This window comes from Leopardus geoffroyi, chromosome A2 (genome assembly GCF_018350155.1).
Source record: "Leopardus geoffroyi isolate Oge1 chromosome A2, O.geoffroyi_Oge1_pat1.0, whole genome shotgun sequence".
Taxonomy (NCBI): domain Eukaryota; kingdom Metazoa; phylum Chordata; class Mammalia; order Carnivora; family Felidae; genus Leopardus; species Leopardus geoffroyi.
Window position 1 is genome coordinate 76,683,552 of NC_059331.1, and position 14,168 is coordinate 76,697,719.

General features: G+C 39.3%; 1 protein-coding gene across 3 annotated transcripts in view; it reads left to right on the plus strand.

Moving 5' to 3' along the window:
- Nucleotides 1–279: 279 nt before the first annotated feature.
- The window catches only part of PNPLA8 (patatin like phospholipase domain containing 8), a 46,940-nt gene continuing 33,051 nt past the window's right edge, over nucleotides 280–14,168 (plus strand). For 2 of the 3 annotated variants that reach the window (XM_045494393.1, XM_045494394.1), the window contains exons 1-3: nucleotides 282–390; nucleotides 7,379–8,521; nucleotides 8,673–8,822. In XM_045494393.1, coding sequence (XP_045350349.1) covers nucleotides 7,469–8,521; nucleotides 8,673–8,822 — 1,203 coding nt within the window. In that variant the 5' untranslated portion in view covers nucleotides 282–390; nucleotides 7,379–7,468. Of the gene's footprint in view, nucleotides 391–7,378; nucleotides 8,522–8,672; nucleotides 8,823–14,168 lie in introns of all 3 variants that reach the window. The other variant, XM_045494395.1, reaches the window with a different exon arrangement.

The window sequence follows — 14,168 nt, forward strand, 5'->3', positions numbered from 1 at the left end:
AGACCTGCAGAGAAGCACACCGAGCACAGTAACAAACCCCAAGCCCACCACCCAGCTCCGCCTCCCCCAGCACACGCAGGTGCGTGCACGCACGCACGTCTCCCGCGCCCACTCTTGCTCCATTGCGCATGCCTCGGAGAGGGGACCCGCGACTGACAGCGAGGCCGAGGCCCGAGCCCTGCGAAGGGGCTCCTCCCGGACCGGCGGGTAGACGCGGCCCGCGCGTGCGTCACTTCCGCAGGGGCGGGACGGAGCTGTGGGGGTGGCGCCGCGCCGCTGCTTTTCTGTTTGTGTTGGAAGCTCAGCTGATGCTGGTCGGCCGGAGTGGACGTCCTCGCCGGGAAGAGGCGCGTCGCCACTGCCGCCCAAGTAGTTGCGGCCTGCATCCCGGTAAGTGGCGGCTGGGGGACGGAGGCGGGACGACCGGATAGGGAAGAGGGCAGTTTGGTCGCCCCGGGGCACTTGTCCGGCCCTTCTCGGTCCTCGGAGGGTACTTGCAGAGTAAGACGGCGGGGAGACGCCCAGCTTCCCGGGAGTGAGGTTCCAGAAGGCGGCCGGGCACCGGAAGGAGCCGCGGACGCCGGGCTGATTGGTGCGCTGTGCCTGCCCCTGCGGCCCCCGCGGTTTTTGCTGGCACGGACCCGCGAACTGTTTTGGTTTCTCTGGTCCCGCCCCTCGCTTCCTGTCCCACCCCCACCGCTCCCAGCCTGGTGACCCCGAGTGGGTTTCGGCTGCCCCTGGACTGTAGGGTTGTCCATCAGTTCGCTGGGGACTGTCAGAACGGTTTCCTATTCTGCACCGTTCTCGACTGTCGGTGCACCGGCTCATTCTCCTGCGTGATATTTTTATTTACCAGCGATTTCTTTTTAACCCCATCCGCATTTAACTCCCTCCCTCCACTGCCGTTGCTTCGGCACTTTCGGGTGTGTGCCCTTTAAAAGATGAAACTGTATGAATCGTTGTGTTGCAGCGCTCCTCGTCATTGTCATTTCTGTCATTATGCTGGGAGAAACCTGGTTTCTACGCCTAGTACAGTGATAACTTTAAAGAAAAGTGGGGCCTTCTAGGAGAAACATAGAAGAAATGCCCGGAAGGGACTGTCTTATTGAAGGTGGTGTTTTTTGGTTCTCTAGTCCTAGTTGCTGGGATTTCAGACTGACAAAAGTATGCTTCATTGTATCGGGGAAACTGGAAAGTTACGAATTTTTAAATCCGACAGTTAAAAAAAAGTATATTAAACTGTGAATGAGAGTTTATGCCTCTTACGAGGCCGTTGTTTCAAGCCCATTGACGTTGTTTTGTTCAATTGCGTAATTTATGTGTACTTTCAACATAAGAACATGTTCTTATTTCATAATTTTTATTGGTCAGACTTTTTATCAGTGTTGTCTTTTTTTTTTTTTTTTTTTTTTTTTTGCATTTCTGCCGTCGATCTATATTAAAATCTTGAAGAGTATCTTTTTATAGGGATGTTGAGGGAAAAGATCAGTTGACTATGTATTTATCGGGTTCACATGCAAAGTTGGTAAAAGTACAGCTTGTCCTGAGTTGTTTTGCTCAGTAATGAGAAAGGAATTGTGCTGTAGGGTACATATTGCCTCCCTTGTGGGACACATAGTTGTAAAAAGGTCAGAGTTAGAACTCTTAGGCCTGGACACCTTCCTGCCATGTCTTAGTTATAATCTCTCACTCCTATGTTTTATATTTTACTTTGTGCATCATCCAGTTCTTTTTATGCCTTGATGTTGTATTGGTTTCCATTACCCTGGTTTTTTCAGGGTATCTTTTCTCCTGCGGTTTTTTTGTTTCCTACAAGATTTCCTCACAGTCAAGGTTCTACCCTTGTTCTTCTCTCTAAAGAAATTACTAAAACCAGAGTTTTAAACTTTCAGGGTTTTTTTAAATGTTTATTTTTGAGAGAGAGAGAGAGAGAGAGAGAGAGAGAGCGAGCGCGAGCAAGGGAGGGACACAGAGAGAGAGGGAGACACAGAATCCAAAGCAGGCTCCAGGCTCCAGGCTCTGAGCTGTCGGCACAGAGCCTGATACGGGACTTGAACTCACTGCCACATAACTGAGCCGCCCAGGTGCCCCGAGTTATAAAATTTCAAATCCAAGGAATTCTTTAGTAGGTTCATAAATATCCTGAACCATTATGGAGATGTAGTGTGTGTATATAAATAAATAAATATATATATATATATATATATATATATATATATATGCAAATAACCAGTTTTCAAGGAAGAGGAAATTTAATCAGGCTCTGTGAATATCAAATTTTCAAGTATTATTACTATAAACCTTTTTTTGGTAAATCCAGTCTTATGTTTTCAGCTTATGTTTTGTGCTGGTAACTCCAGCCTGTGTTCCTGTAGTACATTTCTGTTTGAATGTTCCACTGTTACTTCACCCTGTAAATCCCAGAGATTTTCCTCTCATATTAAATCGGCTCCCTTCCCAGTTATCTCGTATTCACTAATGGTATTCTCTCTGTGTTTCTGAATAAAAACACTTGAGTTGTCTTGACATCTTCTCCTCACCCCATTCTTCCCTGTTACCGAGTCCTTTCTCCAGCAACCCTTTGTCCAGTGCAGTGCCATTACCTTAATTCAATCCTTGTCCCTTTATGACTGCATTATTGCAATAACTAAGGGAAATCCTGTGTAGATTCATTCTTTCCATCCTCAGTCGAGCCTCCACCTAGCAATTCCCTTATTTCCTCTAGTTAAAATGCGGTTCCATATCCTAGAGGTTGGTCTAAACCTTTCTGTTCTATTTATTCCTCCACTGAATTTATTCTACCCTATATATAGGTACTCAAGTCTTTCCCTCTCTTTTCTCAGTAAATGATGGCACTGCCCACTTGACATTCTTCTCTTTACCTTTTTCCAGTCTAACTTTTGTTCTAGCCGAATTTACTCTCAAAACTTTGATCTGCATTTACTAGTGTTGTGGTTTGGGAGCAGTTAAATGAAGCTTGTTGATTTTGTTGACAATTCTGTATGCTTATTAATTTTTGCTTGATATTTGTGGTATCTAGAGAGGTGTATTAAAATATTATGATCATGAAATTGTCTAGTCTTCCTGTAATTGTTCCTCTTTTTTTTTTTTTTAAGCTTCATATACTGTATTTTGGTGCCTTATTGTTAGGTGTACTCATAATTCATGAGAGTTAGAGCATTGGAAGGAAACAATGCAGACCCCTTACCGTGGTCTAGGCTTGTAGCTCTGCCTTCTGTTTGACTCTTGGGCCCATTTTTCCACCATTTTCCCTGTTTGTTTTGTTTTGTTTTTTGTTTTTGTTTTTTTGCTTCAGCCACCTGGTTCTTCTTGCTATTCTTTTTTTTTTTTTTTTTTAATGTTTGTTTATTTTTGAGAGAAAGAGAGCATGCATGAGCAGGGGAGGGACAGAGAGAGAGGGAGTCACAGAACTCAAAGCAGGCTCCAGGCTCTGAGCTGTCAGTACAGAGCCTGACGTGGGGCTTGAAATCATGAATCATGAGATATGACCTGAGCCCAAGTCGGATGCTTAACCAACTGAGCTACCCAGGTGCCCCTTCTTGCTTATTCTTGAGTAGACAGAACTTATTACTGTCTCCAAAATCTTGGTTACTTTTTCATTTGCCTCAAATGCTTTTTTCTCAGATACTCTTACTGATTTGCTTTTTTCCTTAATTCAGGTCTCCAGTAAAATGCCAGCTCAGTTCTCCTGATCACGTCAAGTAAAATAGCCCATTTGCCCTGATTGTGGAAGTGTCCTTTCATGGTAGTTTTAGTTGACTCTGCTGAGGCCCCTTGGGGTTCACCTGCTCTGACTAGTTTTCATTTTGCTTGGGGTCTGTGTACCTTTCAAGGCAATGTGACTGAAGAAGATCCAGGCTTGTGATTTCTCAATTATGGATTTACCACTATTGGGGTTGTTTTGTGTTATCATAAAAACACATATTATAAAATCTACCATCATAACCATTTTTAAGTGTATGGTCCAGTGGCATTAAGTACATTCTATACTGTTGCAAAACAGATCTCCAGTACTTTTTTGTTTTGCAGAACTGAAACTCTGTACCCATTGAACATCCCCTTTTACCACATTCCCCCAAACCCTAGGGACCACCATTCTGCTTTTCATAGCTATGAATTTGAATAACTCTAGATACTTTATATAAGTGGAATCATACAGTATTTGTCCTTTTGTGATGGCTTATTTTACTTCGAATGTCCTCAGGGTTCATGCCTATTACAGCATGTGATAGGATTTCCTTCTTTTTAAAGGCCGAATTAATATTCCACTGTATGTAAAAACCACATTTTGTCTATCTCTTTATCTGTCCATAAACGTTTGAGTTGTTTCCACTTCTGCTGTTGTGTGCTGCTATGAACAGAGGTGTGCAAATACCTCTTTGAGACCCTGCTTGCAATTCTTTTGGGTATATACCGAGAAGTAGGTTTGCTGGATCAGAGGATACTTCTATTTTTAATATTTTGGGGAACCAGAGTACTGTTTTTCATAGCAGCTGCTCCGTTGTACGGTCCCACCAACAGTGCTCAGGGATTCTGAATTCTCCACGTCTCTGTCAACACTTGTTATTTTCTGTTTGTTTGTTTTTAATCCTAGCCATCCAAATGTGTCTGAAGTGATATCTCATTTGATTTACATTTCTCTGATGATCAGTGATGTTGAGCATCTTTTCCTATGCTTGTTGACCATTTGTATATGGTCTTTAGAGAAATGTCTATTCGAGTTCTTTGCCCATTTTTTAATTGGGTTATTTGATTTTGTGTTGTTGAGTAGGAGGAGTCCATTATCGGTTTTGAGCATGGCGTTTTATTCACAACGACTTTAACTGCATTTTATCAAGTATTTTTCTGTGTTGGGGATTGTGGGGATTTTGTGTTAATTCAGCTTTCATTGACTGCAAGTCCTGAGGACTTCAGGAAAACCTGGGAGGCAGACAGGTTGGTTTCTTTTCTCTTTTCCTCTCTGTAAAATTGTGTATTTTAAAATAATATGTTCAGATGGGATTTAGAAAGTTTGCAGTTCAGACTGTAATCTGAACAGTCAACAGTAGGTTCTGGGTTTCTATCTTTCTCAGTCTTGTCTATTCCATTCTTTCAGAGATCTGCTGGAATCACCCTTCTAGTGTCCTTCCTTTGCTTAAAATACTTTATTGACAGTTTGATCTTTAATCTCCTTGGCAAGATTTGTAAGACTTTGCATAATCTGGCCCAAACTATCTTTGCAATGTCATGTTCTACCTCTCCCTCATTGTTCTCTGTAGGTCCTGAAGTGAAACTAGACTGCTTGCCATTTTTGCTTATACTGTGTTTTCTTCCTTTCTTCCTCTTTTCCTTCCTTCCTTCCTTCCTTCTTTTATTTTAGAGAGAGAGGGAGTGTGTGAACAGAAGAGAGGGGTAGAGAGAGAGAGAAAAAAATCTTAAGCAGGCTCCAAGCTCAGTGGGGAGCCCAGCGTGGCTCAATCCCATAACCCTGGGATCATGACCTGAGCCAAAATCTAGAGTCAGATGCCGAACCAACTAAACCACAAAGGAGCCCCTGTATATGCTTTCTTAAGTGCTTTTTTTGTGTTTGTGTTTATTTTTTCACATTATCTAAAATTCTCTCTTTCTCAGCTTTCCACTTCATGTATTCCTTTTTACCTTTGTCCAGTTTTTAGTGTGTTTTTTTTGTCCCCCCCCCCCACCCTTACCTGGATATCTCTTCTCACCATTGACATGGTTACAAAAGTAACAATACATGCTTATTGTGAGAAAAATTCAGACAACACAAAAGGAAAAAGTAAAAGCGCTTCTCCTTGTTCTCTTTGGATCTCACAAATAAACTGGTGCTCGGGGCGCTTGGGTGGCTCAGTCGGTTAAGCCTGACTTCGGCTCAGGTCATGATCTTATGGTTTGTGGGTTCGAGCCCCACGTCGGGCTCTGTGCTGACAGCTCAGAGCCTGGATGGAGCCTGCTTCAGATTCTATGTTTTCCTCTCTCTCTGCTCCTCCCCCACTCATGCTCTGTCTCTCTCTCTCTCTCTCTCTCTCTCTCTCAAAATAAATAAATGTCAAAAAAAAATTAAACTGGTACCTATCCTTTCAGAATCTCTGTGCGTGTGTGTGTGTGTGTGTGTGTGTGTGTGCGTGTGTGTGTGTGTGTGCGTGTGTGTGTGTAGCCACAGATTTAAATGGCACATATAGGTTTTGTTTTCTTTCATTATGTAGTAGCTATGTATCTGCCTCCTTGTATCTCCACGTATGTATAGCACGTGTATAGCAGCTTGCCTTTTTCACTGTAGTGCTTATGGAAGATATGCAGGTCCCCTGGTTTCCTTTAACTGCTGCATCACGTTATATGGTACCCACTCTGTTGTATGTATGTGGCTTAATTTATTTAACCATCCCTTGTTAGAAGACCTTTAGAGTTGTTTTTCATTGTTTTATTATTTCAAGCAATGCATTAGGGAAAGGGTTTACATACTTTGGCACTCTTAGGCAAGTATTTCTGTAGGATTCTAAATAGATTTTTAATATTGGAATTGCTGGTCAAGAAATTTGTGCCTTTAAAATTTCTATAGATAGTATTTAAAATTTCATTAGATACTGTCAAATAGCCCTATGTGTCCCATTTCTCCAGGCCACTATCGATGCTGGATATTATCAACCATTTACATTTTACCAATTAAAAGAACAAAATAATCTGTTTAAAATTGGTATTTTTATTTGATGTGGTGAGGATGTTTTTGTAATTTCACTGTTTGTATTTATTCTTCGGTGACCCCTGGTCTGTTAGATGTGGCACATAGCTTCTTCTAGTCAAACTTCTTTGATTTAATAAACATAACTAGAGAGTGAAGTGTTTTCTACATGGCTATCTGTATCTCTAGACCGAGAATTCCCTCTTATCCTGTTTGTCTTTGTGGTCTCAGCATCTAGCACCATGTCTGGTGTAGATCAAATATTCTATAAATGTTTGCAATGAACGAGGTAGTAGAAGACTTGACTCTTTAAAAGAACTCAATGTCTAGTGTCACGTAAACCAGTCAAGACTTTAACAATAAGGAAGAAAAACAGCATAGTATCTAAACTGCATATTCAGTTATGTATTATAGGAAAACTTATCTATTGGGTAGCTTCCCTAAATTAGTTCTTACCAAACATCCTACTATTGACTTTCTTCTTTCTTTGATTGCTGCACTGACAAATGAATTGTTTTCGGTTAGCTTAAAAGTCAAATCTGCGCTATCTGTAATGGAAATGCATTACTCTGTCTTCTTTTGAGACAAGCTGCTGAGTTTAGTTCGAGCAGAAATGTATTTTATCTTACACCTGGTTTCCATTTTACCTTGAATCCTAATTTTTTTTTCTTGCCATTTCAGGTAAGACCATGAATTATGGCATTTCTTAAATGAAGCATTCAGGAATGAAGTGAAAATCATAACATATAGAAAATAAATGATTTGTAAGTTATGTCTATTAATTTGACTACAGATATATATTATATTTACCTCCTTAGTAATGCAAGAAGTCTTTGTGGGAAGCAGAGAAGCAAGCAACTGCATTTCTTGTGCTCACCTAAACATTACTGGAGGATAAGCCACGTCAGTCTACAAAGAGGTTTTCATACAAGCAAAATAAGATGTAAATGGACCAAAAGTGAAGCACATTCTTGCAGCAAGCACTGTTCCTCTCCAAGCCACCATGGTTTACACATTGGGATTTTGAAACTTAGCACTTCTGCCCCCAAGGGACTAACAAAAGTGAGCATTCGTATGTCCCGTATTAAAAGTACTTTGAACTCTGTTTCAAAGGCTGTTTTTGGCACTCAGAATGAAATGATCTCACGTTTAGCTCAATTTAAGCCAAGTTCTCGAATATTAAGAAAAGTATCGGATGGTGGCTGGTTAAAACAGAAAAACATTAAACAAGCCATCAAATCTCTGAAAAAGTATAGCAACAAATCAGAAGATACTTCTTTTTCGGAAAAGGAAAGTCGTGTTCTAGATGAAGATCTAGGTAAACAAAGCCTGTTTCGTTACACGCGTAGTATAACCACAAAATTTGGAGAGTCGTTCTACTTTTTATCAAGTCATATTAATTCATACTTCAAACGTGAGGAAAGAATGCCTCAAAAAAAAGAAAGTAAACATTTCCAGGACAAATCGGAACTTGAAGATACAAAGGTTGAAGAAGGGAAATCTAGCTCGCCAGATCCTGGCTCCCTGAGGGATAAGCTAGATTCAGAATCTTCCTTATGTTCTGAGGACAAGCCTGCAAGTCCCGGTGGCACACCCGAGGCACTTCCAGTTTCTACTAAACAAAGTATTGCTAACTTTCTTTCTCGTCCCACTGAAGGTGTACAAGCTTTAGTAGGTGGTTATATTGGTGGACTTGTCCCCAAATTGAAGTATGATTCGAAGAGTCAGCCGGAAGAACAGGAGGAGGCTGTTAAAGCCGAGCAACCTGTCAGCAAAGACAAAAATGCAGAGGAGAAAAAGCGGTTATCTCTTCAGCGAGAAAAGGCAAGTTGTTACCAGTGTCGCTTCAAGTTCTCATGTTTGTCCAATTCCTAAGTTTCGTTTCCCTATGGGACCTAAGGAACTTCAGTCATTTGTTGATATTTCTAGAGCAGTTTCATATTCTACTCATCTATATTTTAACATGTTTTTATAGATTATTGCAAGAGTGAGTATTGATAACAGAACCCGGGCATTAGTCCAAGCATTGAGAAGAACAGCTGACCCAAAGCTCTGCATTAACAGGGTTGAAGAACTGACTTTTCATCTCCTAGAATTTCCTGAGGGAAAAGGAGTGGCTGTCAAGGTAATTCTAAATTTATTGAATCTGGTTTTGTCTCAGAATAAGAATACTAATACACTTTCTAAGATGGAGAAAGCAAAGCCTTTCATTTTTTTTTTATTTAAATATTTTTGTGGTTTAAGGGGCGCCTGGGTGGCTCAGTCGGTTGAGCGTCCGACTTTGGCTCAGGTCACGATCTCACGGTTTGTGGGTTCGAGCCCCGTGTCAGGCTCTGTGCTGACAGCTCGGAGCCTGGAGCCTGCTTCGGATTCTGTGTCTCCCTCTCTCTCTGCTCCTCCCCCTCTCATGCTCTCTCTCTCTCCATCAAAAATAAGTAATAAAAAAAAAAAACATTAAAAAGTAAATATTTTTGTGGTTTTTATCATGCACATGTTGTGTAATAGATTAATTGTCCCAATTATTCAGTGATAAATATTACGCTAAATACTCTCTTACTCTGTGACGATGAATTATGCTATCGGTACTGCTATCTATACTTTGAGATTAAACATTTTAAAATAGAAGCTATAACTCAGTGCATTCATTGAATTGCCTAATAGTTGCCAAATTTTTCTAAAATGCAATGTAGGTGTTTATACTATATGTCTACTCTTTTAAGACAGGAGATGTAATTCATAAGTAACACCATTGCTAATTTTTATTTCATGATTTTTTTGTATTTGCAGATCTAAAAATTTTAATGATCAATGATAATTGAATTGGTAATTATTTTAATAAAAAGTTAGCTTTTCTCGGCCTCAGTTTTTTTCAAATATAAAATAGTGAAGCTAAATTAGACCCATTTAAATAGACTGTTTCCAGAGAAATACTATAAAATATGAGTGATGTGGTTGAGTCTCTTTACATCTGTACTGCTAAGGTTATTTGTAGTATCTAATGAACAATTTACAAATACATAATCAATAGATAATGTTAACATTTGATTAGAGATCTGCTGACTTGCCATTCAGAAAATTTTAAGTTAGTTCATATTTATTCCATTTTTTGACAGTTAACTTGCTGAAGAATGATCTAAGTCTTTAAATAAGTTGGGCTTCTGTAGTTATATAATTCATACCTATGATGTATGTAAGCTAAACTTTAGAATTTCACAGTAATAAAATTGGGGATTGTCTTTCATAGGTATTTAGTCTCTTACCTAAAAGACAAATCTCCCAAATATAGGTATGCTTTTAAGTCCAATTAACATTTCAGTGATATACTGAAAGCTAAGATCTGAAGTAGAATTGCATACTTTAAAGAACTTTTAAAAAATGTTTTATTGAAGTATAGTACACATGCAGTTATTGGTATAAAGTTCAGTGACTTTTTCACAAACTAAATGCGTCCAATGATGCCCAGGATGAAGAACAGAATTAACCAGCACTTCAGAAGCCTGCCTTGCGCCCCTCTTCAGTCACAGTCTCCCCAAATTAGTTTAGATTAGATTAGTTTTGCTTGCTTTTGTACATTATATAAACCACTGTGATTGGTTTTTTTCACTCAGCATGTTGTTAATAGTCATTCACATTGTTAGGGGTAGTTGTAGAACAAGCTTTTTTGTTCCATGGTGTGAATGTATCACAATTTATTTACTTACATACCCCTGATGGATGTTTTTCAGTTTTGGTCTATTATGAATATTCATGCTAATAGAAATTTTGAGGGCTCGGGGCGCCTGGGTGGCGCAGTCGGTTAAGCGTCCGACTTCAGCCAGGTCACGATCTCGCGGTCCGTGAGTTCGAGCCCCGCGTCGGTCTCTGGGCTGATGGCTCAGAGCCTGGAGCCTGTTTCCGATTCTGTGTCTCCCTCTCTCTCTGCCCCTCCCCCGTTCATGCTCTGTCTCTCTCTGTCCCAAAAATAAATAAAAACGTTGAAAAAAAAATTAAAAAAAAAAAAAAGAAATTTTGAGGGCTCTTTTATTTTGCATTACCGATCCCAAATCTGAGAACCTTTCAATACCAAGGGGTAGTGTGATATAGGAGTGTATATTCAGATCAATTATGAATGAAAAGCTGGATTGTCTGAAAAAAGTTCTTATCATGTATCATTTGTATACATAATAAGTATCTCAAAAAGAATGAACTTGATAAATTAAGACATGTTCATACCTACACTTTCATGTGAACTTTCCCAATGAGATAAATAAAAAAGTAACCTTTTATTATTATTTTTTAACATGAAATTTATTGTCAAGTTAGACCTTTTATTATTAAAAAAAAAAAAAAAGCGTAAACATTGTAAAAAATAAGGAAAAAAGCACTAACAGTGGCAACAGTGTGAAGCCTGCTTAGGAATCTCTCTCACTCTTTCCTTGTTTCTCCCCCACTCTGTTTCTCTTTCTCTCTCTCTCTCTCTCAAAATAAGTAAATTTCAGTCGGTTAAGTGGCTGACTTTGGCTCAGGTCATGATCTCGCGGTCCGTGAGTTCGAGCCCCGCGTCAGGCTCTGTGCTGACAGCTCAGAGCCTGGAGCCTGTTTCGGATTCTGTGTCTCCCTCTCTCTGACCCTCCCCCATTCATGCTCTGTCTCTCTCTGTCTCAAAAAGAAATAAACGTTAAAAAAAAAAAAAAAAACCTGCAAAAAAAAAAGTAAATAAACTTAAAAAAAAAAGGCATTCCTTAACATTAAAAAAAAAAAAAAATGCCATATTTCTGCTACCCAGACATTACTGCTGTAAGTGTATTGATGTCACTTTGTATTGATCAGAGGAAGCTGAGTTAAACTTAATAACAAACAATACCAAAACCTAAGTGGTTTAATACAACAGAAACTTATTTGTCCCTTGTGCAACGTTGCCTGGGGGTTTAGGTGACTCTCCAGGACAGTGAACGTGCGGGTGGTGGCTACTTTGATCTTGTTCTCTGTCTCCATATGAGGCCTCTTCCATGATGACTCTAGCAGGTAAGAGAGTATTTCAGCAGAAAGTGCCACAGGCTTCTTCTACTCAGAACTTACTTATCCTGCTTTAGAAGTACTGACTTTGTGTGCCAGGAAGGAGGAGCAAACTGGATCCTGGGGAGCGTTAGTAAGGCCTACCACAATATTTTTCTAGAAATTGTTCTGTGTATATTTAATATACCAAAATAAAGTCATTGTATATGTACTGTTTTATAGCCTTTTTTAAAATTAAAAAATTTTTTTTCTGTTCATAGCGTACACCTTTCTGTATCAGTAAATTTTCATCTCATCCTATACCCAGGTTGAAAAGGTTCTTTATATAACTGATAGTGTCCAAACGAGGGTCCAGTCTAGACCATACATGCCATTTGGTTATTTCCCCCAGGTCACTTATAGCGCTATTCTTCCTTCCCTCATTTTCAAAACTAATTGAAGAGACCAGGCTGGTTATCTTGTAGAATGGCTCACTTTCTGGATTTGCCTGGCTTCCTGCTCATTGGTGTTATTTGACGTATTCCTCCTTCCCTTTTATTTCCTGAACGCTGGAATTTAAATATAAAGAATTGATTGAGTTAAACAATTTTTTGTTAGAGAACATTGTATGTGATGTCATGTGCCTCATCTTGTATCATATCAGAACATAATTGGTTGAAAAACCATTAGTAATGCTAATGTTGACCCCTGGATCAGAGAGATGACAGTCTGATCTTCTCATTGGACATTTAGGCTGGAACCATGATCCCATCACCCATTAACCTGCTTGTTCCCAGAACTAGTCAATTCATTAGGGTTGCAGAATGATAAATGTCTAATTCTGTCACTCTTTCTGCATTGTAATTGACATTCTTTTGTAAAAGTAGAGCTTTCCTTTACCAGTTAAAGCTATTTGGTTACTCTCAAAGACCAATTTTACAGGATAAGCAAGAGAAATGCTTAATTTCTTTCTACTTAGTCACCAATTTTCAAAGTAAAGAGATGCTTTCAAAGCTGCCTCATTGGTGACATGAATGTTTTTTGGCATTTTTAAAAAGCTATCCGTATGAACTAGTTTCTCATAAATTGTGTTACTATAAATTTTTTTCTCCCCCTCCATTTTTTTGGATGCTGAATTCATCTCTGCTTTGACTGGTAGGGGCCCTAAGCTCATTCATGTGACCTTTTCTAACTTTTTATAAAAATAGCACAGACAGAAAACTGTATGTAAGCATACAGCTCCATAAATTTTCAAAAATTGAGAACATCCATATAACCCTCACCCAATATAAGAAACAGAATGGTAGCAGCACTCCCAAAAGCCCCTCTGTGCCCCCTTCCAGTCACCGTCTCCAAAAGGATTGACGAGTTTTACTGAGTTTGAGCACTATCGATTAGTTGTGCCTTTTTTCTGCATGTTGTACAAATGGAATGATACGGCATGTGCTTTTTAGGTATTTTTCACTTGACATTATTTGTGAGAACCTTCTATGGTATGGTTGTGAAACACTCTCCCTGTGCTGTGTTCTGTGGTATGAATATAGTGCAATGTATTTATCCATATTACTGATGATGGACATTTTTGGATAGTTTTCAGTCTGGGAATGTTTAGGAATAGTGCTTCTGGGACATATCTTTTGGAAAATATAGGTCTTTATTCTTTGGGAGTGTATACCCAAGAGGAGTTTCCTGGTCACGAAGTATGTCTCTTTTCATCTTTAGCAGGTACTGCCAAATGGTTTTGCAAAGTGTTTATAGCACTTTATACTTTTGCCACAATTGTATCAGCTTTCTGGTTGTTCTTTTAGCCATTTTGTTAGATGTTTAGCAATATTGTTGCTTTGGATTGTGTTTCTCCGATAACTATGAAGTTTAGCACCATTTCCACTGTTTATTGGCCATTTGTATACCTCCTTTGTGAAGTGCCTCTTCCAGCTCTTTCTCGTTTTCCATTGGGTTGACTAGCTTTTTCTTATGATTTGGAGAATTTCTTTATATATTATGGATAGAAGTTTTTATACGTATAGTATATATTAAATATAACATAGCATGTATATTGCATGTAATGTATATAATAGTAATATAGCTACATATATCTTTTTTGTAAGTGTATTTTCCCACTCTGAGTTACCTTTTAACTCAGCTAGTTTCTCTGTCTTCCATTTATGGCCCTCTATCGGAACCAATCCCAGTTTTTCAGTCTTCTGTTTCTTTCCCCAATGATCAAATGCCTCGAGAGAAGAAAAGCTATAGTTTGTCAGCTCACGTTTTAAAATTTTATTTATTTAAATTCAAGTTAGTAACATACAACATAGTATTCAGGATAGAACCCAGTGATTCATCACTTACATATAACACCCAGTGTTCAACCCACAAATGCTCTCCTTAAAGCCCATCACCCATTTAGCCCATCCCCCTACTCAACTTCCCTCCAGCAACCCCCAGTTTGTTCTCTGCATTTAAGTCTCTTCTGGTTTGCCTCCTGCTCTGTTTTTAT